General features: G+C 60.0%; 2 protein-coding genes across 8 annotated transcripts in view; both read right to left on the bottom strand.

Moving 5' to 3' along the window:
- UNKL (unk like zinc finger) overlaps positions 1 to 11828 on the bottom strand; it is a 37695-nt gene extending 25867 nt beyond the window's left edge. For 6 of the 7 annotated variants that reach the window (XM_086691665.1, XM_086691667.1, XM_086691668.1 and 3 more), the window contains exons 1-4: positions 11693 to 11828; positions 10461 to 10670; positions 1972 to 2148; positions 1451 to 1584 (exon numbers count right to left, since the gene is read on the bottom strand). In XM_086691665.1, the coding sequence (XP_086547791.1) occupies positions 1451 to 1584; positions 1972 to 2148; positions 10461 to 10670; positions 11693 to 11769 (598 nt within the window). In that variant the 5' untranslated portion in view covers positions 11770 to 11828. The remainder of the gene's footprint in view (positions 1 to 1450; positions 1585 to 1971; positions 2149 to 10460; positions 10671 to 11692) is intronic. The other variant, XM_086691666.1, reaches the window with a different exon arrangement.
- Positions 11829 to 14248: 2420 nt separating this feature from the next.
- On the bottom strand, positions 14249 to 15538 carry UQCC4 (ubiquinol-cytochrome c reductase complex assembly factor 4). Its single transcript, XM_086691657.1, has 2 exons — positions 15417 to 15538; positions 14249 to 15340 (listed from the first exon to the last, which is right to left on the bottom strand). Exons 1-2 carry the CDS (start codon positions 15446 to 15448, stop codon positions 14965 to 14967), a joined length of 408 nt encoding a protein of 135 aa, XP_086547783.1. The 5' UTR covers positions 15449 to 15538; the 3' UTR covers positions 14249 to 14964.
- Between the last annotated feature and the right edge of the window lie 4783 nt (positions 15539 to 20321).

Below are 20321 nucleotides of genomic sequence, written 5' to 3'. Positions count from 1 at the left end.
CTGGACCTTCCTGACACGGACCCGGGTGCAGGAGCTGAGGGCCGCCCCCAGGGCGAAGCCACAGGCCTCACCGCCGCCTCCCTGCTCTCCCTCCTCAAGCCCAGCCTGGCTGGCGGCGTGCCCCCGCCACGAACCGGAGCTCACACAGGCGGAAGCGGGCATCCCCGGACGGGGAGACGACAGGCTGGAATGTGGGAGACAGGAGGTTCTCGCGGGCTTTTTCCGGAAAGACAGAGACCCCGGGCAAAGCACGTGTCCTCAGGTGCTGGAAGCCGGAAGCTGCGGGCACACAGCTCCCGCTGAGGCGGCCCTTCCCCAAGCAGCGACGCCACCCCAGGGGGACGAGCGCGCAGCACCAGTGGGTGCCCCGAAACACAGAGGGGACCCTGGGGCATTCTTCACGCGGCCCAGCCAAGAGGCCAGCCGGCAGATGCCATCGTGGGGTGGGCGCCGGGCGCTTGGTCTCAAGGAGGGGTTGGCGGTGGGGGTGGGGGGGATAGTAGAGATGGGAGGCGAATCTCCATCAGCCTCGCATGACCTCTGCTCACTGATCCAGCACCCCGGGCCCTAGCGTGGACCTCCCGAGAGCAGGCAGAGACATTTGCAAGGAGAAAATTTGTTGCTCAGTAACAACGGCGTGAAAGCACTGTTTACACAGGGGCTGTCAGCCGAGCAAGTCCAAGGAGCCCCATCAAGACTCAGAGGACTTTTCTTAAAACCGCACCGCCCTTATCAGCTACCCAGAACAGACAAACACACAGAGAGAAGGCAAACTAGTGAGTGCCGGGGCGGGGGGTTGCTGCTTAACAGGGACCGGGTTCCGTGCACGTCACAGAAACGTTCCAAATCAGTGCTGATGCTTGCACAACACCGTGAGTGTACCAAACGACACAAACTGTTCACTCGAAAACAGCTGAAACAGTAAATGAACTACGTTACGGGTACTTACAATAACACCCCCCCAAATTTCACCGCCCACAGCCATCACTTGAGAAGCCTGCGAGGAGCGCGGGTCCCGCAGCTCCGAGGCACGCATCCAGGAGCTGCAGGGACTGAGCCGAGGGCCCCGGGAGACCCACAGGGCAGGGCCAAGGCGGAAGCACGGACGTCCCAAGAGCAGGTGTGCGGTGAACATCAACCCAGCTCTGGGACGGGGCGCCCGGAAGGAGCCGTGCCTGCCACATACTCCCCTCCCCAGGCGGCAGCCGCTGGCTGACCTCGGCAAGAAGACGCCAGGGTAAACATCCAGAGCAACCGTGGGGCCTGGACGCCGGGGCTCAGATCCCACTCACCCACCACAACCTGAGGCATTGGGGGTGATACACTCCACTGGATACTCAGTTTCCCCATGTGGTCTACAAACGAAGGTGGCGAGGTCCACCATGTGGTCACTTTACAGATGGAGAGGACCTCCCCCCCCCCCCACCCTCCATGGTGGCCTCAGGGTTACCTTGCCACCGGGGGTCCTCGCCCAGGATCTTCTCGATCATGGCCTGGCTGGCCAAGGCCCCGGGCTGCAAATCAGGGACGCCGTCCCCAGCGCAAAGCTGGCCGCTTTGCAAGGATTCCTGGGCCTGCAGCTCCCTGCGAGCAAATGTCACACTGGTTACAGCGCTGCCTCGCGTCTGTCCCAAGACCTCCCGCAAGGTGACGGAATCATTCGGTGCTGTCGCTCTGCGGAGCAACCTAGAAGGTTCGGGACGGGCGGCCCTCGGGCCTCGGGCACAGCCCTGTCCTGGGACGAATCCAACACCTTCAGAGCCGAGACGCGTTTAGCGAGGACTCGTCTGTCCCCCCCCCCCCCCCGGGGGGTCCCATAGGTGCACGAGCTCAGCCTCGTGAACTCCCACGGGCACACGGGGCAGCGGAAAGGAAACCTTCTCGTCAGAGTCAAAGCCAGAGAGAGAGCGCTCAGGCCAGCATCCCAGAGAGGTGAGCTGGCCGGCCGCCCCGCGCGGACGCCCCACACACCTGATGTCACACACGGGCGGCCGCAGGTCCAGCGGGCCGTGCGCAAAGGCGCAGTGCAGCCCGTTCTTGACGCAGTGGCCACGGGCGTCCGTCTCGTGGATGCACGTCCCGGTCTTGTAGTAGCGCAGGTGGTACTTGCGCTCCGTGTCCCCGGTCGTCCGGTGCAGGTACGGGCACCTGGGAAGCAGAGGGGCAGACACAGGCCATCTGAGGCCTCGGGGACACCAGCGCGGACCTGCCCCACTCCTCGTCGGCACCTGGCCAACGCCCTGCTCTCGCGGTCTCCCTGTGCACACTTGTCTGTTCCGATCGCAGGCCTGAGGTCCTGGGCGGAGCACCTGTCCCCTGGACCCGTCCCCCAGACACTCAGATGCCCCACAGATCCCGCAACTACATCTGGTGGAAAAACACAGAACCAAATTTCCCTGGAACTCATCCTGCATCATTTTCTGATTATGGAAAAATGAAGTCCGTGCCCGGGATGCAGCAGCGCCCCTCATTTTTCCCGACGAGCATTATCAGAGGAGGACTTGTGCTCACTCCCATCCATCCAGGTGCTTCAGGGGACCCCTCGAGGGAAGGAGCCTGGGGAGAAACCCGGACGCGGCTGGAGGAGGAGGCTGGTGGGAGCCGGGCAGGAGAGCGGGGGATGGGGGGGGGGGGCGGGCGGTACCACGTGCCCCAGATGGAGGGGGGCGGGCCGTGCCACTTGCAGGTGCCAAGCCACACACTCCCAGGGAGAGTCCCCCTGGGGTCCCCAGGCAGCAGGGGGCTGGCTCCACACGTGAAGCTGGGCACTGAGCCCACGTGGAGGTCAGCCCCTCTAGACGAGAGGCACAGAAGTGGGGAGGAATACTGAAAAGAGCCTGAGCCGGGGACACCTGGGTGGCTCAGTCTTAAGGGTCTGACACTTGGCTTCAGCTCAGGTCACAATCTCACCGTTCCTGAGTTCAAGCCCCACCTCGGACTCTGGTGTCAGTGGAGAGCCTGCTTCAGATCCTCTGTCTCCCTCTCTCTCTCTCCCCCTCCCTGCTCTCTCTTAAAAATAAACGTTTAAAAAAAAAAAAAGACTAGTTTTAAAATAAACTTGAAAAAAAAAACGCACAGAGCCTGAGCCAGCAACTTGCCGTGAGCTGCCTGAGGGGTGAGGCAGGGGCCTGGTGTCCCCCTCCAGAGGGGACGGTGGAGGAGGACCGTGTCAGGGCCCAGTCCCACCTCAGTGCCCAGCAAACCATGGACCCGGCTGCTGGGAGCACCGGCGGGATGGCTCCCCACACACGAAGCAGGGACAAAACCCGGAAGTAAGGCACTGGGGGGCCACTCACCCTCAACCCCTCTCTCGGCCTTCAGACAGCGCACCCCAGAGCTCCCTGAGCACCTGGGGTGTGCAGGGCATGAGGGGAGAGCGCGCTGTGGCCGCGAGGCCGGGTCCCCGGGAACCAACGAAGCAAAAGCCAAAGGAGAAGCCAGCTCGGGGTCCGGCAGTTCCGCTGCCAGATGCGCGCCCCAGAAACGCTGCGAGACCCCGCTGTCGTCCGGGGGAGAGTTCTCTGCACCCGGGTCACAGCACGTGACCCACAAGAGCTGAAAGCTGCAAACGACCCCAGTGCCCATCAGATGACGCGTGGGGGAGCGACATGGAGCCCGTGCAGACCAGGACGCTCCTCGGCCTCGAAGGGAACAGAACTCGGACACGTTGGACAGCGCGGATAAACCGTGAGGACGCTGCGCTCAGCGAGAGAAGCCACAGGCAAAGCCCACGTGCTGTGTGATTCCACTCTACGAGATCCCACGACTCAGAGTCACGTCCCCGGGAGGTGGGGAGTGGATGCGAGGGGCGTCAGTGCTGAGCGGGGACAGAGCTTCAGGTTGGGACGAAGAAAAGGACTGGGGAACAGGCAGCGGGGACGGTTATATACGACACTATGGGAGTCGTCCGTGTCGCTAAACTGCGCACTGAAAATGGTTACATCCGTTTTCCTACGTTACAAATGCTACGTTACAAATGTTCTATCATAGTCGTAAACAGAGCCCGCTGGAGACGGAGAGAGATGTTACGTATTTGTACAGACAACCGTGTGTCACGTCTGGCCCTCTGCAGGATTTTCACAGGCGGACACGGCGACGTCACAGCACGCGTGCCGGGAGGACAGAGCGCGGCCAGCGCCCCGGGGCCCCTCAGACAGGCCCGCGGTGAGGACACGCACTCCCTCGGCGACGGCAGAAACTGGCAACGGGGCAGATGTGCCACAGGGCACGAAGGCCCCGACGAAGCCTTCCACGGAACGCCACCTGTCGCAGACAATCCCCGCACACCCCTGAGACACGGGCGAGGTGGCAAACAGACAAGACGACCTGGTGGCACTTTCTGAAAACAAGCATGGCCACGCCACTAGACACACACCTGGAAAAGGAGACGGGATGCACGGCCCACGAGCCAGAGCGAGGACGGCGGGCGGAGCGGCTACAGCGAGGACTGGGCACCCGCCCCGCGCCCCTCTCTATGCAGCCGTGTCCCCCACCGGCCTGCGCGCACATCGCCCCGGCCCGGGACGGGTCTCTGGGTACCCAGGGCGTGGAAGCTGTCACGGGGAGCCCGCGACTAGAGATGAAGGCCGCTCAGCGACAACACGGCCCCAGGGAGGGGGGCGCTGGGCCCACCCGACTGCCCCGTGTCACATGGCAGCCCTTGCTCATTCCCTAGCGGCCCCTCAGCTCGGCGCTAAGCATCGTCTCCTCTCTGGTGCCATCGCCAAGGCAACCAGGGCGCGGCCGGGGCCCCTGCCCAGCCCTGAGCAGCCTCGACTATTTCACTCGGGGCAGGACCCCGAGATACTGGAGGGCTCTTAACGACACACAGTGGCTCCGCGTGCAGAAGGTCTAGGCGGTCAGGACTTCAGAGACAACATAGTGGCAAAGCCAGAAAACCCTCCTTCGGGCGGGAAAGACCCAGGGCTCCGCCCAACATCGCAGGCAGATTCTTCCCGCAGGAGTCCACTAATCCACCCGCCTCTCCCCCTGGGCCACTGCCAGCCCACCGCACCCGTGATGTGCCCCACGGTGACCGGATTCAGGTGGGGGCCTTGGTTCTCAAGCTACCTGCCACAGTTAGGGACCCAAACCGTGTAATTAAAACAGGGCTCCAGGCGCACCTGGGTGTCTCATAGGTTGAGTGTTCAACTCTTGATCTAGGCTCAGGTCATGATCCCAGGGTCGTGGGCTCGAGCCCCGTGTCAGGCTCCGCACCGAGTGTGGAGCCTGCCTGGTATTCTCCCTCTCTCTCTGCCCCTGTCCCCTGCTCATGTGCACACATGTGCGCACTCTGGCTCGCTCTAAAAGAAAATCCAGCAGATCTCCATCGATGCCATGATGGAACAGCACAAGCCGGACGAGGGCACAGTCACGATGCTCTGGAACCCACGCGCCAGGATGCAGGGAGGACGAGACCAGGGGTTCACGGCCGCCCCTCCGTGTCCAGCAGGCTGTCCCCCTCCCTCTGGCAGCCCTTGCCTGAAACAAAAATAGAACCGCCAAGGCCAGTCTGCAGTGGGTGACAGAGGTGGCCCACACAGCTCACATCCACCATGCGTTAGCACCAGCCAGGAGCACACTGGACCAGGCGTCAGAACCCCTGGAGGGCTTGCCAACCCCAGAAGGTGTGGTCCCCGAGTCGAGTCCAGGTAGGTTCCTCGGGTCCCAACTGCTGGTCTGGGGGCCGCGACAGGGGGTACCGCTGGGCGTTCGGGGACACTCAAGTACCACCTGACTCCCTGCCAGTGCCCAAGGCGCTCAAACAGGGGTGGGGAGACAGAGGTGCAAACCAGAACAAGTCGAGCAACGCCACGCAGTCACGGAACGTGGGGAACGGCAAATATGGACAAAGACGTTGAGCTGCAGACAAAGCGGAGCAGGAGGGGCTTCTGGGGAAACCTCGAGGATCAGCTCACACCCGCCCCCTCCTCTCGGACACCAGGGATGGGGGGCTGACAGCCAACCCCGTGTTGGCCACGCCCATCCGCTCAGCCCCGCACCCCCTGGTTTCCAAGGGCGGCCCGGACTCCCGAGCCAGGGAAGCGACCCCTCATCAGTGCCTAGCGTGGGCCATCAGCACCGACAACAGGTCCACACCACATTCTGCACCCCAACAGCTGCCACCTTCCCTTGAAGACAAAAGCCTCCACTGGCCGTCTCTCCACTGGCCTCCAAGGGGGCCTCCCTCCCGGTCACCTCCTGCAACTTCACTCACTCGGCTGGCTAACATGTAACCGAAAAGCACGTGTCCTGCAGACTGTCAGCAACTCCCCGGCTCCGGACTATTAGGCTGTGACGTTCCGGGCCTGCCCTGGCTCTCACCCCACCCTACAAGCCCAAGCAGAGTTCCCTTGTAAGGTCAGTTTGGAGCAAGTCCACAGCTACGCGGGGGTGAAGTTCACCCAGGGCTCAGGGCCCCAGACACTTGGGCTTTTACAAATAAACAGGCGAGCGTCTTTCCCTAGAAAGGGCAGGCTGAAGGCAGTGTGGTGGGGCAGGCATGCCACACCTCGGACACTTAGGACGTCGTTCTGAGCCAACAAGCTCCCACAAGCATGGTCGGATTCATGAGCGGGAAGCCCCTGGCCCACCTGACCCCGGGCCTGTGTCCCAGATACCCCAAGTGCAGTGAGGTGGGGGGTGGGGGGAGGCTTGTGGGAGAAGAGCCAGGCCAGCCAGGGGAGCCCTGAAAGAATAAGGCCGCAGTAATGGGACAGGGCCACTTCCTAGTAAGCAAGAGAACTTACAACTGGGGGTCTGGAGGGTTGACTCCCCAGGAACATCCTATGTACCGCAGGAGGAGGGTTAAGCGAGAAAAGAGAGTGGTTACTTTACACACGAGACAGTTGGGGTCTGCTTGATTTCCTCCAATGAAGATGTCCCCCGAGGGCCGCAGAGGCCGCTGGGAAGGCGCCTAACCATCCCCAGGAGCCCCGCACCTGCTCCGCCTCAACAGGAGGCACCAATCACACCTGGATTCCGGGTGCGAACACCCAGGCCAGCCCTGACCGCGGAGGGCTTGGCGTGGGGAGCAGGGCCAGCTGGGGGCCTGGGCTGTCCACACCCGATGCCGCTCAGCAGCTTTCAGGATGAGGGTGGGCCAGCGAACACCTCCGACAGGAGTCGCTCTCCTTGAAGCCCAGCCTAAGAAATACCTGAGATGCACCCTCACAAGTGGGAACACAGACTCGATGGAGCTGGGCCAGACCTCAGGCTCGGAAGCGGCTTTCTGCGCCGCCGACTCTCTCGACTCTTACTCGAGGATTGTCAAACGCGCACACCGCTCGGCTGACCCTGGCGCTCCAGCGCGGGCGGGCTTGTAGCCGCCGGGGCGGGGCGGGGCAGGAACACGTGACCGCACGACCAATCGCAGCCGGCCCCGGGGAAGGGGCGTGTCCGCCAGAGCAGAGGGCCCTGAGAGGGCGAGCAGGGGACGCGAGGGCAGCGGGACCTCCCTGGCTAATGGGGGGGCCCGCCCGCGGAGAAGAGGGGGTGACAGCCGGGGTGCCCATGGGGAGGGGGAGATGACACTGGGAGGTCTATCCAGAGGTGACACTGGAAGCGCCACGGAGGTGAGGGGGGGCCCTGGGGGAAGGGGCCACGGGAGGAGGCGTGACAGTGAGGGGAGAAGATGAGCGCCATCCTAGGAAAGGCCGTGACAGCAGAGGTGCCAATCCCCCTGGAGTCCCCATCCGGTTCTGCCATACAGCTCGGGCCTCGAGCTGCTGCCAGCCAGCTCCAAGAACAGTCCTGGATGCTTAGGTCACCCGACAAGGGCTTAAGGGTCTTTGCTCTTTGATAGGATCCATGTTCTGAAATAACAGGTTGGGTGGGGGGGGGCGCTTGGGAGGCTCAGCCGGTTAAGCCTCTGACTTCAGCTCTGGTCACCATCTCACCATTTGTGGTTTCCAGCTTCATGTCTGACTCTGTGCAGACAGCGTGGAGCCTGCTTGGGATTCTTTCTTTCTTTCTTTTCTTTTTTTTTTGTTTTCTCTCCCCCCCCCCACTCTGCCACTCCCTCTCCCTCTGCCACTCCCCCCCTCAAAAATAAACATTAAAAAAAATTAACAGGTTGGTAGTACACATACCCAAAACAGTTTTCGAGAACCCATAAACTGAAATAAAAGAAAGGTTCTGTCCTTACTCTGGAAGGTAGTATCTACTTAGGAATTCCATGGTGATGCTTTGTGAACCAGAATATGTAGTCAAACAGGACAAACGCTGTGCTGTTCCACTCGTGGGGGGTGAGAAAGTCCTTCCCCCATGGAACTGAGCGGTAATTACTAAGGAGAGACCCCTAGGGGAGACATCTGCTCTCTGCCAAACACTTCCTGAATTTCAGGCTGAACCTCGATACAAGTGACAAAATCTTTACTAAGATATGTGTGACTTTCTTACTACATGGAGGGTCACAGGATGCACCCCAAACAGAAAATGTCAAACAGGCGCCTAACTGCCACTCATCTGGCTCTCAATGACGACCTCCGTGTCATGTAGATCACACGTTAATATTTCTGTAATAAATGATTGCCTGGGGGGCACCTGGGGGGGCTCAGTCGGTTGAGCATCCGACTTCCGCTCGAGTCATGATCCCACAGCTGGTGAGTTCGAGCCCCGCATCGGGCTCTGTGCTGACAGCTCACAGCCTGCAGCCTGCTTCGGATTCTGTGTCTCCCTCTCTCTCTGCCCCTCCCCTCTCGTGCTTGCGCGTGCTCTCTCAAAAATAAACATATAAAAATAAAAAGAAACCAACTGCCTGTTATTTAATTACTATGGAGCCCAGCTGAAATGATCGCCCACAGACGCTTCATCCGTCAGGTGATGTCTAACAGTGGGGCCAAATCAATACCAGGACATCCAGACTCTGGAACCCCAAACAGCTGTTCAAACTTGCTTTGTCTACATGTACCGAAAGCATCAGTGAATACTGTCAGTCCTTCATAAAGGGCTCTGGGGTGAGGTCATACACGCCGGGTGACGGGACTGCCGCACCAGGGTCAAGCAGCACTGCCTCCCCCCTTGGGGAACTCAAGACCCAAGGCCAGAGAGGTGACTGACATCGCCAAGAGAAATGAGGGACCTGATTCCAGGCCTCAGCCAGAGAAACATATTTCTTCTGAAGACACGTTTGCAGAAAAGATCAGTTCAAGAAGCAATTATATAAGGCACTTTTAAAACTTCACAGAAGTGTAACACCATCTTAACCAAGAAAGGGCGCGTTATTCCAGCAAGCGTCAAGCTGCCTTAATAACAATCTTATTGAACTCTCTGGTGCTCAACTAAAAATATTTCAGTAAGTATATAAAGCTTATGATATCACCATGAACGAAAAGTTTACTCCCTGGCCTAAGCATCTTTGGAAAATGAAGGACACACATCACTCTGATGTCTGAGTGCAGCACAGTGAAAGCTGTCTTCAGATGGGAGCATTTCACGGGGCTCCTGGGAGGCTCAATCAGTCACGTGTCTGACTTTAGCTCAGATCATCTCGTGGTTCACGAGTTCGAGCCCCGTGTTGGTCTCTCTGCTGACAGCTTGGAGCCTGGAGCCTGCTTCAGATTCTGTGTCTCCCTCTCTCTGCCCCTCCCCTCACTATCTCTCTCTCTCTCTCTCTCTCTCAAAAATAAACATTAAAAGAAATTTTTCTTTCAAAAGGGAGCATTCCTGGAGACGCAACTCCTTTCAAGGGATCAGGGGACTGAGCCCAAAGGACCTCCCCCAGATCAGGCCTGGATCCAAAGAGAAATTGAACAAGCAGTTCAGAAGTTGAACAAGTTATTCAGAGGGCCCGGAGCTCAGTGATGCTATCTGACCTCCAGGCAAAGGCGGACCAGCCCTCCTCCTTCCTCAAACAGCCCAGGAAAAAAAAGCAAAACCTCCCGTTACTGGGTTCTGTCCGTTACAAGCCTATACACTCTGCCTGCACGTGCCCTGTTTTCCCATTCTACACACTGCTAAATAAATACATCTGTTCATAACACCATCAAGAAACTTGTAAGAAAAAAGCCAACCCAAACAAAACCTTGGTTTCTTAAACTTTAAAAGTGCTACATAAGCGACAGTCTGCAAATGAAATAACTTCCCTATCATTTTTTTTTTTTAAAGACGTTAGATATGTATGCTGCAAGGAAGTAAACATTCCAGGTATAACTTGCACAGGGTGAGCAAACATTTTAACACGCTCTCTGAACCAGAAAACATGGGGCAACTACAAAACGGTCCTAAGCCTAACAGGTGCACCTCCTAAGGGTTGTCTCTAATACGGAAAACCTGGGGAACTGGGTCCGCGATGGGAAGTGAGGTCAAGTCGGTTGGCAGCGCCCAAAGGGTGTCCCGGAGACACAGTCCTGGAGGTAGAGAAAAGTCCGCCCACCACCACTGGTCACAAAGACCAGACCCCCTCTACAGGTGGCGGGTGCTGGAAAGAGCGGCCAGAGCTGGCCCCGCCCCACACTCACTCGTCGCCGTCGGGGCACACGCCGCTGGCCTCGTCGTACTTGGAGCAGTACACGTCCGGGCTGTAGTTGAAGGTGCCGTCGCGCCTGCGGAGCGGTCTGCGCCGACGCTGATTTAGGAAATGCCAATGGAAACAGGTAAATGGCCTGTGCTGGGCGCACTTGTGCTGCACAAACAGGGCGCACTGCTCTGTCCTAAATTCCTTTAGATACCTAAAAAGACAAACAGCGTTGCGGGTCGCTTCCGCCGCCACCGCCGCCGGCGGGCGGCCTCGAGGACTCGGGAGCGGGGACCGGACCCCGCAAGCCAGGGTGCCCCAACCTCAAGAGCAGCCCCTTCTCTGAAGGCAGACGGCCCCAAACGGCCGCCCCCCCCCCCCCCCCCCCCGCCCACTCCCAGCGTGTTCCTCCGATCCCAGGCACGGTCCCGGACCCCAGGCGCAGCCCTCGATTCCCGGCCCCAGGCGCGACCCCCGCCCCCACTCCGAGTCCAGAGGGCCACCCCCCGACCCAGCCCAGGCGCGAGTCCCCAGACCCCGCCCGCAGCGTCGCCCATCCCGGCCACGGACGAGACCCCCAACTTCAGGCGCGACACAGCGACCCCAGGCACGCCCCGACCCGGGGCAGAGACAGCCCGAGTCCAGATGGCTGCCCATTCCCGACCCTAGGTCCGACCCCGGACCCCAGACGGCCGCCCCCAAACCCAGCCCAGGCGCGACTCCCCAGACCCCGTCCGCAGCATTCCCCATCCCGGCCACGGACGCGACGCCCAACTTCAGGCGCGATACGGCAACCCCAGGCACGCCCGACCCCCCAAGCCGTGGTGCCATCCCTGATCCCAGGCGGGGGCCGCCCGAGCGCAGGGGGCCGCCCTCCTCCCCCCCCCCACCCCCCGCCCCCAGGCGCATCCGCCCCAGCCCCCGACCCTCCCCCGCAGAGGCGCGTGGACCCCCAGCCTCCCGGCGCGCTCCCCAGCCCCCGCCCCCAGGTGCCGCCCCAGACCCTGGGCGCCGCCTTTCGACCTCAGGCGGCGGCAGCCCGCGTCGGACGGCGATCCGCCGCCCCGAGCCCGGACGCGACGCGGAGGCCCGGGCGCGGGGCGGGGGGCGGCGCGGGGCCCCAGGCCGCACCGGAGGCGGCACCCAGGCCCAGGGGCGCGGGGCGCGAGCCGGGGGCGCGCGGGGCCGCCCCCCACCCCGTCCCCCGGCCCCGCCGCGGCCGGCCCTGCCACTGACCTGTAGTGGGTCGGCTTCTCCGTCTGCGGGGGGGACCCGCTCAGCGCCGCCGCCGCCGCTTTCGAAACCGACGGCATTTTCAGTCAAAACAATGCAGCGCGCATGCGCCAGGCGGGCCCGCCCCCGCCCCTCCGGATCTCCCCCCGTGCCGAGCCCCCCGCGCCCCCGCCGGCCGGCCCCGCCCCCGCCCCGCCCCCGCCGGCGCCCCGCGGACCCCAGACCCGCCGGGCGACCTAGCGCCGCGCCCCCATCGGCGGGCACACGCCCCGAGCGCGCCGCCCCGCCCCCGCGGGCTCCCCTCGTCCGCGTCCACCCCAGTCTGCGCTCCGGCGGACCCCGGCCCACCGCGCAGCACCCTGCGCCACCCGCAGCGGGTCCCCCCCGCACGGAGGCCGCGGGCTGGCTGGTCACTCTGGCTCTCCACTCGTCCATGACTCTGACCCCCAGGGCTGGGTGCTGAGCTGCAAAGAATGGAGCCTGTTGCTTGGGGCTGGGTGTGTGAGAGATGGGGGGCCATGGGGTGCGACTGCCGTGGCTACCCAGCTTTCTTTTAGGGGTTAGGAACGTGTCCCAAAGTTAGATTGTGGCGATGGCTGCCCCAAGTGAATATAGCGAACATTTTCATTGTATGCTTTAAGTGGGTGAAGTGAACACCATGTGAGTTATATACCATCAAAGCTGATTTTCAAGGAAGAATCCAGGACAGCTGGGTGGCTCGGTTATTGAGGGTCCGACTCTTGTTTCTGGCCCAGGTGATGATCTCATGTTTGGGGAGTTCCCCGGGGGCCTCCAGCTCCGGGCTAACAGCGAAGAGCCTGCTTGCGATTCTCTCTCTGCCCCTCCCCCCCAAATAATTTTTAAAAAGTAAACATTTTTTTGAACACCAGGCTAAAGGGGCGCCTGGGTTGCTCAGTTGGTTGAGCGGAGTTCAGCTCAGGTCATGATATTGGGGTTCACGAGTTCAGCCCCGCATCCGGCTCTGTGCTGACAGCTCAGAGCCCAGAACCTGCCTCAGATTCCCTTTCCCTCTGCCCCTCCCCCATTCGCGCTCCATGTCTCTCTCTCTCTCTCAAAAATAAATATTTAAAAAAAATTTTTAAGCAAATTAAAACAACGAAGAGCCCATGGAGTAAGCAGACATTTTTTTGTTGGGAACAGAGCCCCGCGCCGCTGGTGGCCTGCATCCAAACAAGCCCCTGAAGACGCGTGGCCCGGCAAGAGGAGCCCAGGACGAGGATGAATAATGAAAGGACGGAAGTCATGGCTCACCTCTCCATCTGTCTGCTGCCACCCCTCGGCCAAGACCCGGTGTGGGGAGGGCCTGCTCGCACGGTACTCGCTGGCCTCAGGTCTTCCTTTTGCTCAGGACAAAGCCCACCCGGGTCTGGGGTGCAAAGTCAGGAACCAGAAAACCCCTGTCAGCCGCCCGGGAGATACTCAGGACTTATTCCCGTGTGGTATGATGTGCCATCAAAAACGGTAATACCCACCGTCGTGTTTTGAAAAGGTGTGAATTTCTATAGGCAGAAAGATACGTCGTTTTCACAGTGGTTGTCCCACAGTGGCATCATTAGTGTTTCTGATTCTCTTCCTTTTGCTTATGACAGCATCTAACTTTTCCTGATAGATCACATTGCTTTTGCCATATGAGAGTAACTTTCAATTACAACAGAAATTCTTTTCATTAGGTTTTTTTATTCCCTACAAAAGCTGGGAAGGGAACAGTTAAGGGTTCTGGTTTGAATGACTGGGTAGCTCACAATTAAATATAACAACCGTGCCAGGATGGAGAAAGGACGGCTTCGTTCTTTGTTCCCTCCCAGATAACAATGTTCCCAAACCTTGATCTACCTCCAAAAAATGAACATACTTGGGGGCTCCTGGTGAGCTCGGTCAGTAAAGCATGGGATTCTTGATCTCAGGGTCACGAGTTCCAGCCCACTGGGTACCGAGCTTACTTAAAAAAAATAAAAATAATTAACATAAATCTATAAACATCCTTCTATCAATCCCACCTGCCACACAAGCGGAATTTCCCCGGGGCGGGCCCGACATTGAAACCCCTGCAGCAGAGAGCCTTCGGGAAGCCGGTGCACTGCCATCCAGCCACCAGTCTGCAAACACCCGGATCGAAGAGACCTCCAGTTAACTTCAGCACCACAGACATAATAAAACCTTCCGCTAGAAACGTAGTGAATAAACTCTTTCTCTTGTTTCCCTCATAGTTAATTCAAAATTAAGCAGTTTCTTAGTAAGTAGTGTTTGGAAAGCGTATCATTTCGATACCCAAAAATCCTGCCTGTGATTTGTCAAAAGAAATACCTAGCAGGGCGCCTGGGGGGCTCAGTCGGTTAAGCCTCCGACTTCAGCTCAGGTCATGATCTTATGGTTCCTGAGCTCCAGCCCCACATCAGAGCTCTCTGCTGTCAGCAGTGAGCCCGTTAGGGATCCTCTGTCCCCACCGCCCCCCTCCGCCCTCCCCCCAGCACAAACACAGGCTTTTTCTCAAAAATAAAACGTTTAAAAAAACGAAAAATGCTGCCCAGTTTTATTCCACTCAGAAAGTTGTTGCCTTGCTAAAAATAAGACTTTGTAAAGCCGAGAAAAGTTCATTATTTCCGGTATCTTTTGTAAATCCCACAATTTACATTTAGGTTTCTTTCCTCACTTCCTATTCTGGAAAAACAGAAAAACAAAGGCACTGGAGAGGACTAAAAGGCACCCGCCCCCCCCCCCCCGCCTTTTTTTTTTTTTAATGAGATGCAAAAAAGGGAGGGGGTTGGCTTAATTCCACACCACCAAATTAAAATTTATTGTCAGTTTGTCAAACGAACATCTATTTCTACACAGCACGGTACGTTAAAAAACAAAAAGTTTCACTCTTCTCCCAGTTATTCTGTCTCGGAAAGCAAACGACCTGCAGACTGGGTTACGCTGGACTGCCAGTGTCACCAGAATTGCTTTGGAAACATGATCGCATTGGAGAAAGACACATCCCAAATCCAACGGTACATAGTGCAACCAAAACCCTTTCCACGGGTCGGAAAGAGAAACGTCTCGGGGGCGTATCCGTTGGGCAGCAAGTATCAGACGAAGAGCCGGTTCCGTTCTGTGGACACTATGCTCTGCCTCCACGCGGGTCGGTGTGGCCAGCTGTGCCAAGTCCTTCACTCTGGGGACGCGCGTAACCAAGGCAGAAACGGTCAAACGCGATGTCAGAAGCCCAAGGGCGGCTGCCTGTCTCCTCGCTGCTAGCCCCCGCCGGCACCCCGCTACGTTCTCGCCTGGTGGACGGTCGGAGCTCCAGGCTCCTGAGAACGATCGCCGGGCTCCGGCTCCTCTTCTCCCAACACCTGTTTCAACCACCGGTCCGTGCTGGTCTCCTGCCTGAAGAAGCACCAGGCCACCAGAGCCATGAGCGAGAGGCTGAAGGGCAGCACCCTCCACCAGGGCCGTTGCTGCTCCCCTCCCAGGGAGTGCTGCACTTTCCAGCGGGACGGGCTGGCTTTGCTGGAGGAAAACTGAATGGGACGGTTAGGGTCGTCCTCTTCCTCAGCCTCGGCCGCGGGCTGGCCCTGAGCCCGGACACCCGGCGGCGGCTGCAGGTGTCGGGAAGCCCCGCGCACGAACCTCAGCGCCCGGACAGCCCTGGAAAAGAGACAGCCGTGAGCGCGCCCGCCCGCCGCGCCCGCCCTCGGCCCCTCCGAGGCCGCGCGCAGCTCACCCGGTGGCCGGCGCACGCCAGACGCGGCTCATCGCGACCCTGACTCTGCGCTCGGCGGGGCGGCGCGGCCCGTTTGCGTCACTTCCGGAGCGCGAAACCGGAAACCGGTAGCCGTTGGAGCCTCCGCTCACGACTACAGAACGTGGGCCCGCTCGCGCAACGGAAGTGACCCGCCTTCCCCGGCGGCCTTTTCCGTCGCAGCCGGCTGACGCAAGCCAGGCCGCACGGGCATGCCGGGAAATGTAGTTCTCCCCCAGCCAGAAGAGGAAAGAGCTGTCCGGTGTCTGGGCGACGGCGGGGCTGGGGCGAGATCGTCGCTCTCGGCCTCCTGGCGATGGTCCCTCAGCCGCAGGGCACGACCCCGGCGCTCACCGCGCGGCCGGTCTCCGCGCTCCGGGCCAGGGCCGCTGTCGGGGACCGAGGCTTCGGAGGACTCCCGCGGCACCCTCCTGTCCTTCGGGCTGTCCCGGGGCTCCCTGCCCCACGCTCCCTTCCCCCACCTGGCTTCATAGCGAAGCCACGGTAGCTTTTGTCCTCCAGGCAGACTGGCCTTGGTGTTGTGAGAAGACTACATGGAGTGTCCAGGCATCATCTTGTGGGGACGTGGGGGGCGGGGGGTGTCTTGGTGACAGTATCAGATCGTGAGGCCACCTTGTGAGCTGTGATGTGCTACCTGCCTCGTTCAGCTTCTTCCCCTCTGGAGCGTCCCTCTCCTGCACCTGCTTCCTGGAGAAACACCAGACTCCGGGACCAGTGCCCCCGCTCCCCGCCCCACCAGGCACTCTCCAGACATTAGGGCGAGAGTGGCAGGCTGGAGGTGTTCCCAGCTCAACAACATCTGGGAGTCCTCCCCACCCGGGGAAGCCCAGCTCGGATGCCCCGCGGCAGCTCAGGGCCCAGGCTAGACTGTTGAGAGGTGCCTGTGTCAACAGAGGCACCTGTGTGCCCGGGTCCTCCTCGCTGGGCCCCACCCCACCTGTTCCACCCTGCCCATGCGAATTCACCGGAGAGAACACTCTAGTATAATAGAAAACAGAGAGTTTTATTCCAACCCAAGTTAGGACAGCTGCCCAGGAAATGCGATCTTCACGGGGAAGAGAGTGTTCTGGAGAATGAATTGTTTTTAGACTTTTTTTTTACATCTTGTGAAAGCTCAGAAGATTATAGATCAGCATATAGGCAGCAACATGAATTTTATCATCAAGCGGCGTTGATGGTATCTCAAGGACAAGATGTTTTCCTTTAGGCCGCCGTTCACAAGATGGGTGTATGATGCACGCACGGGGGACTGTAAATGAGGCTTTTGGTCTAAGCAAAGTGCGTGTACGGTCATGCCGATTTAGAAATCTAGCATGGGGGTGCCTGGGGGGCTCAGTCGGTTGAGCATCTGATCCTTGATTTAGGCTCAGGTCATGATCTCATGGTTCGGGAGTTCGAGCCCAGCATCGGGCTCTGTGCTGACAGTGTGGAGCCTGCTTGGGATTCTGTCTCTTCCTCTGTCTCTGCCTTTCTCTCAAGAAAATTTTTTTCTAGATAAATAAATAAATAAATAAATAAATAAATAAATAAATAAATGAAATCTAAAGTGGCTTCCCTTCTAGATCATGACTTTAGCGAGCTTTTCTTCTGGCCAACCACAGGACCCCACCCCAAATCGCTGCCAAACTAACTCACCCCCAGGGACCCCCAGGAGTCTGCTGTGGTCCACAGGATGGGCCAGAATCACCCTCATGTGCCGCCTGGAGGTCTTCCTGGCGGAGGCGGAGATCAGGGAGCTCTGAGGTTAGGGGTGGAGCTGCTGACTGAGGCTGATGCAGCCACCTGTTGGGGACGCTGAGGGCACTGGGCACAAGCTAGCCTGGGACAGCAGAGTGAGCACAGAGCTGAGAGAGGGGGGTAGGGGCTGGGTCATCACTCCAGGTCAAGGCAGCCTCCAGGGGGCCACGAATCCCATCTCAGTCTCGGTGACTGCCCTGGATGGGTGACAAAACAAGACAGCTTGGACAGGTGACCTCGGCGCTCGAGCCTCACTTGTAAAACGGGTGTCACGTGCCCTTCTCGGGCCGCTGTGAGGACTGGTCCCGTGCCTGGGGAGTCTGTGGCTGGTCTTGGGACAGCTACGATTGATAAAGGGGTGGCCTGGAAACACCCTTCCATCCTGCGGCCCTGAGGCAGTGGGGTCACCCTTACTGCCACCGGGTTCTGAGGGGCATTCGAGGCTGGGGTCTGGGGAGGGGGGGAGTGCCTGCTCACAATGAAGAATGAGCAAATCAGAGTGTCCAGACGACCCCTCCTCTTTCTCCTCTTCCTACTGCCACTCGGTGTCCATTGTAGGTGAAAGCACTATGCAAAAGACATAGTTCCTGTAGAGTCTTTCTTTGTTTTAATGTTTATTTTTGAGAGAGCAAGAGCGTGAGTGGGGGCGGGGCAGAGAGAGAGGGAGACACAGAATCCGAAACAGGCTCCGGGCTCCGAGCTGTCAGCACAGAGCCCGACGCGGGGTTGGAACTCACAGGTCAGGAGCTGAAGTCAAATGCTTAACCGACGGAGCCACCCGGGCGCCCCAAGTCTTAAGAGGACAGAAGCCCCTGATCTCGGGGAGCCGGCCTTGTGCTCACAGGGCGGGTCTCCTGTTGGACATAAGCAATTTCAGGGGATAACACTGGCTCCGGTCACTCCAGAACCACGGTGGCTCACGACAAAACAGGACCCTTCCGCAATCACATCTGGACACTCAAACACGTCCCCCTGTCCCGGCGGGTGGGTCGGACCCTGTCCTTTTCCAGCTGTGGCTGGGCCTCAGCTGCCTCCTTCTGGGGAAGATGTATTAGGTTGCCCTCCAGGGCTGAACCACGTCCCCCCAAATTCACATTCACCTGGATCTCCAGCAAGGACTTTATTTGGAAATGGGGTCTTTGCAGATGTAGTTAAGATGACAGCATCCTGGATTGGGGGGGGGCCTACATCCAAGGACCGGTGTCCCCCTGAGGAAAGGAGAAAAGACACAGAGAAACACGAGGGAGGCCGTGCAAAGAGGCAGGCAGAGACTGGAGCGACGCGGCCCCAAGCCAACGAGCACCGAGGGTCGCCAGCAACACCAGAAGCTGAGAGAGAGGCCTGGGACTGACTCTCCCTGGGGCCCGTCCGAGGGGCCGGCCCTGCCGACACCTTGGTTTTGGATCTGTGACCTCCAGACTGCGAGAGGAGGGGTTTCTGTGTCTTGGGCCACCCCGTTTGTGGCGCTCTGTGGGGCGGCCCCCGGGAGACAGCGCGGTCACTGTCACCCTGCTTCCGGACCCAGAGAAGAGCCCCTCGGCCCACACAGCCCCTGCCAACGTGCTCCTACCGAGACACCACGTCCCGCGGTGGGCCTGACTCCCGCTTACGCCCGCCTTGTTCAATGACCCGTGTGCCCCGGTGGCCTGTGACTGGAGGGCAGCGACGGCCGCAGATGCTGCGATCTCCTTGACCCTCCGACGCGGTGGAGCCACAACCGGGTGGGTCTGGGGGGGCCCGGTGTGTCTGGAGCCCTCTCCTCCACGACCCCGACACGCCAGGCCGGGTGCCAGCGCTGCCTGCTCGGGTTCGAGCCCCCCCTCCCCCGTCAGAGCGTACACCAACACCTGGGCCTTCATTATCTCAAAGCACACAGAGAAACCTCTCTGGGGCCTAATGTCCCGCTAATGGGTGGGGAGGCCCAGCCCTCGTGGGCCTGAGGACAAGACTGGTTCACCGGAGGCCGCCTGTGAGCTGACATATTGGGGTTATTGATTTTCGCCAGGACGATCTATATGAGGCGCATGGGGGCAGGCAGACCCACGCCTTAGGAAGAGCGGGGCCTTTTCCCCGGGGACCGAGGCCTGACCACGGGGGCAGCGGGGGCACAGAGGTCCGTAAGGCCTGACGCTGCCCACAGTGGGGCCGGCAGGGAGCAGGTGCTGGGACACGTGCTGGGGTCCAAGCCCGGCAGCCTGAGTGCATCAGTCCCCGGCCCCACTCCAGGGGTCCCAGTGGGCAGCCGGGGGCTTGCGACCCCCCATGCCACTCGGCCTGGCCCTGGCCACCCAACACCAGGGTAGACACGTGTGGGCAGTGATTCTGGGAAAGTGTGTCCACTGACCCAGGCCAGGGTCCCCCCAGACTGTCGCGCCCCAACCCAGCCTTGCCAGTAACAAAAGCGGGAGTTCAGCCTCCACTCGTGGACTCCTGGGTTCATCTTGCACGTGGCTCAGACTCAGGAGCAGCTGCGCCCTCCCTGCACTCCAGCCTCCGGCCCAGATGCCCGCCCCGTGCTGTGCTGCCCAGGCTCCTCGTCCCAAACCTTTAACTGCTCCGGTGTCTCCCCTGCTCTAAAATTCTCCCTCTTAGGCTAGGGGTCCTCCATGGTCTCTGGTCAGGCAGAAATAGAGCATTGAGATAACGCCAACAGAGAAAGACGGAGCTGGCTGATTGTGGACTGTCTTCCATGGCTGGCATTAGTGGACATCCCCTCGCCAGGCCCCCTGCAGGACCCGAAGCCTCCGTCAAAGCCCCAGCTCCACTGACCAGGGGCCTGCGCCAGAGGCCAGGATGCAGAAGTAGGCCTGTGGGGTAGAGGGAAACAGGGCCATCAGGAAGGAGTGGGCCCTGGCGGGGGGGGGGGGGGGGGTGGTGACCGTCATGGGCCCGTCCGCACACTGAGATTTGTTCCGGCCACAGAGGGCATGGCTGAGGGCCCAGGCGGCCTGGGCCTCCTGTGGCCGGGAGGAAGGGCCCAGCTCCGCTGCCCGCCAGGAGGCCCTGCACAACACCCAACCCCACTTTCCAGCCCATGCTTCCGGCCGTGAGCGTCCCGTGGTTGCTGAGCCCAGGCAGAGGGGCTCAGAACAACGCTGGTGACTAGCGTGCTGTCCTGGGGGTCGCAAG

Source organism: Puma concolor, chromosome E3 (genome assembly GCF_028749965.1).
Source record: "Puma concolor isolate L17-30 chromosome E3, mPumCon1.1.hap2, whole genome shotgun sequence".
NCBI lineage: Eukaryota > Metazoa > Chordata > Mammalia > Carnivora > Felidae > Puma > Puma concolor.
The sequence above is the reverse complement of the archived record's forward strand: the minus strand, read 5'-3'. Positions and strand labels throughout refer to the sequence as shown.

Coding starts and splice junctions, on each gene's coding strand:
- UQCC4 (XM_086691657.1), bottom strand. CDS start 15,448: ATGAGCCGCGTCTGGCGTGCGCCGGCCACCGG. Junction 15,341..15,416: donor TGGCGTGCGCCGGCCACCGG/GTGAGCTGCGCG, acceptor TCTCTTTTCCAG/GGCTGTCCGGGCGCTGAGGT.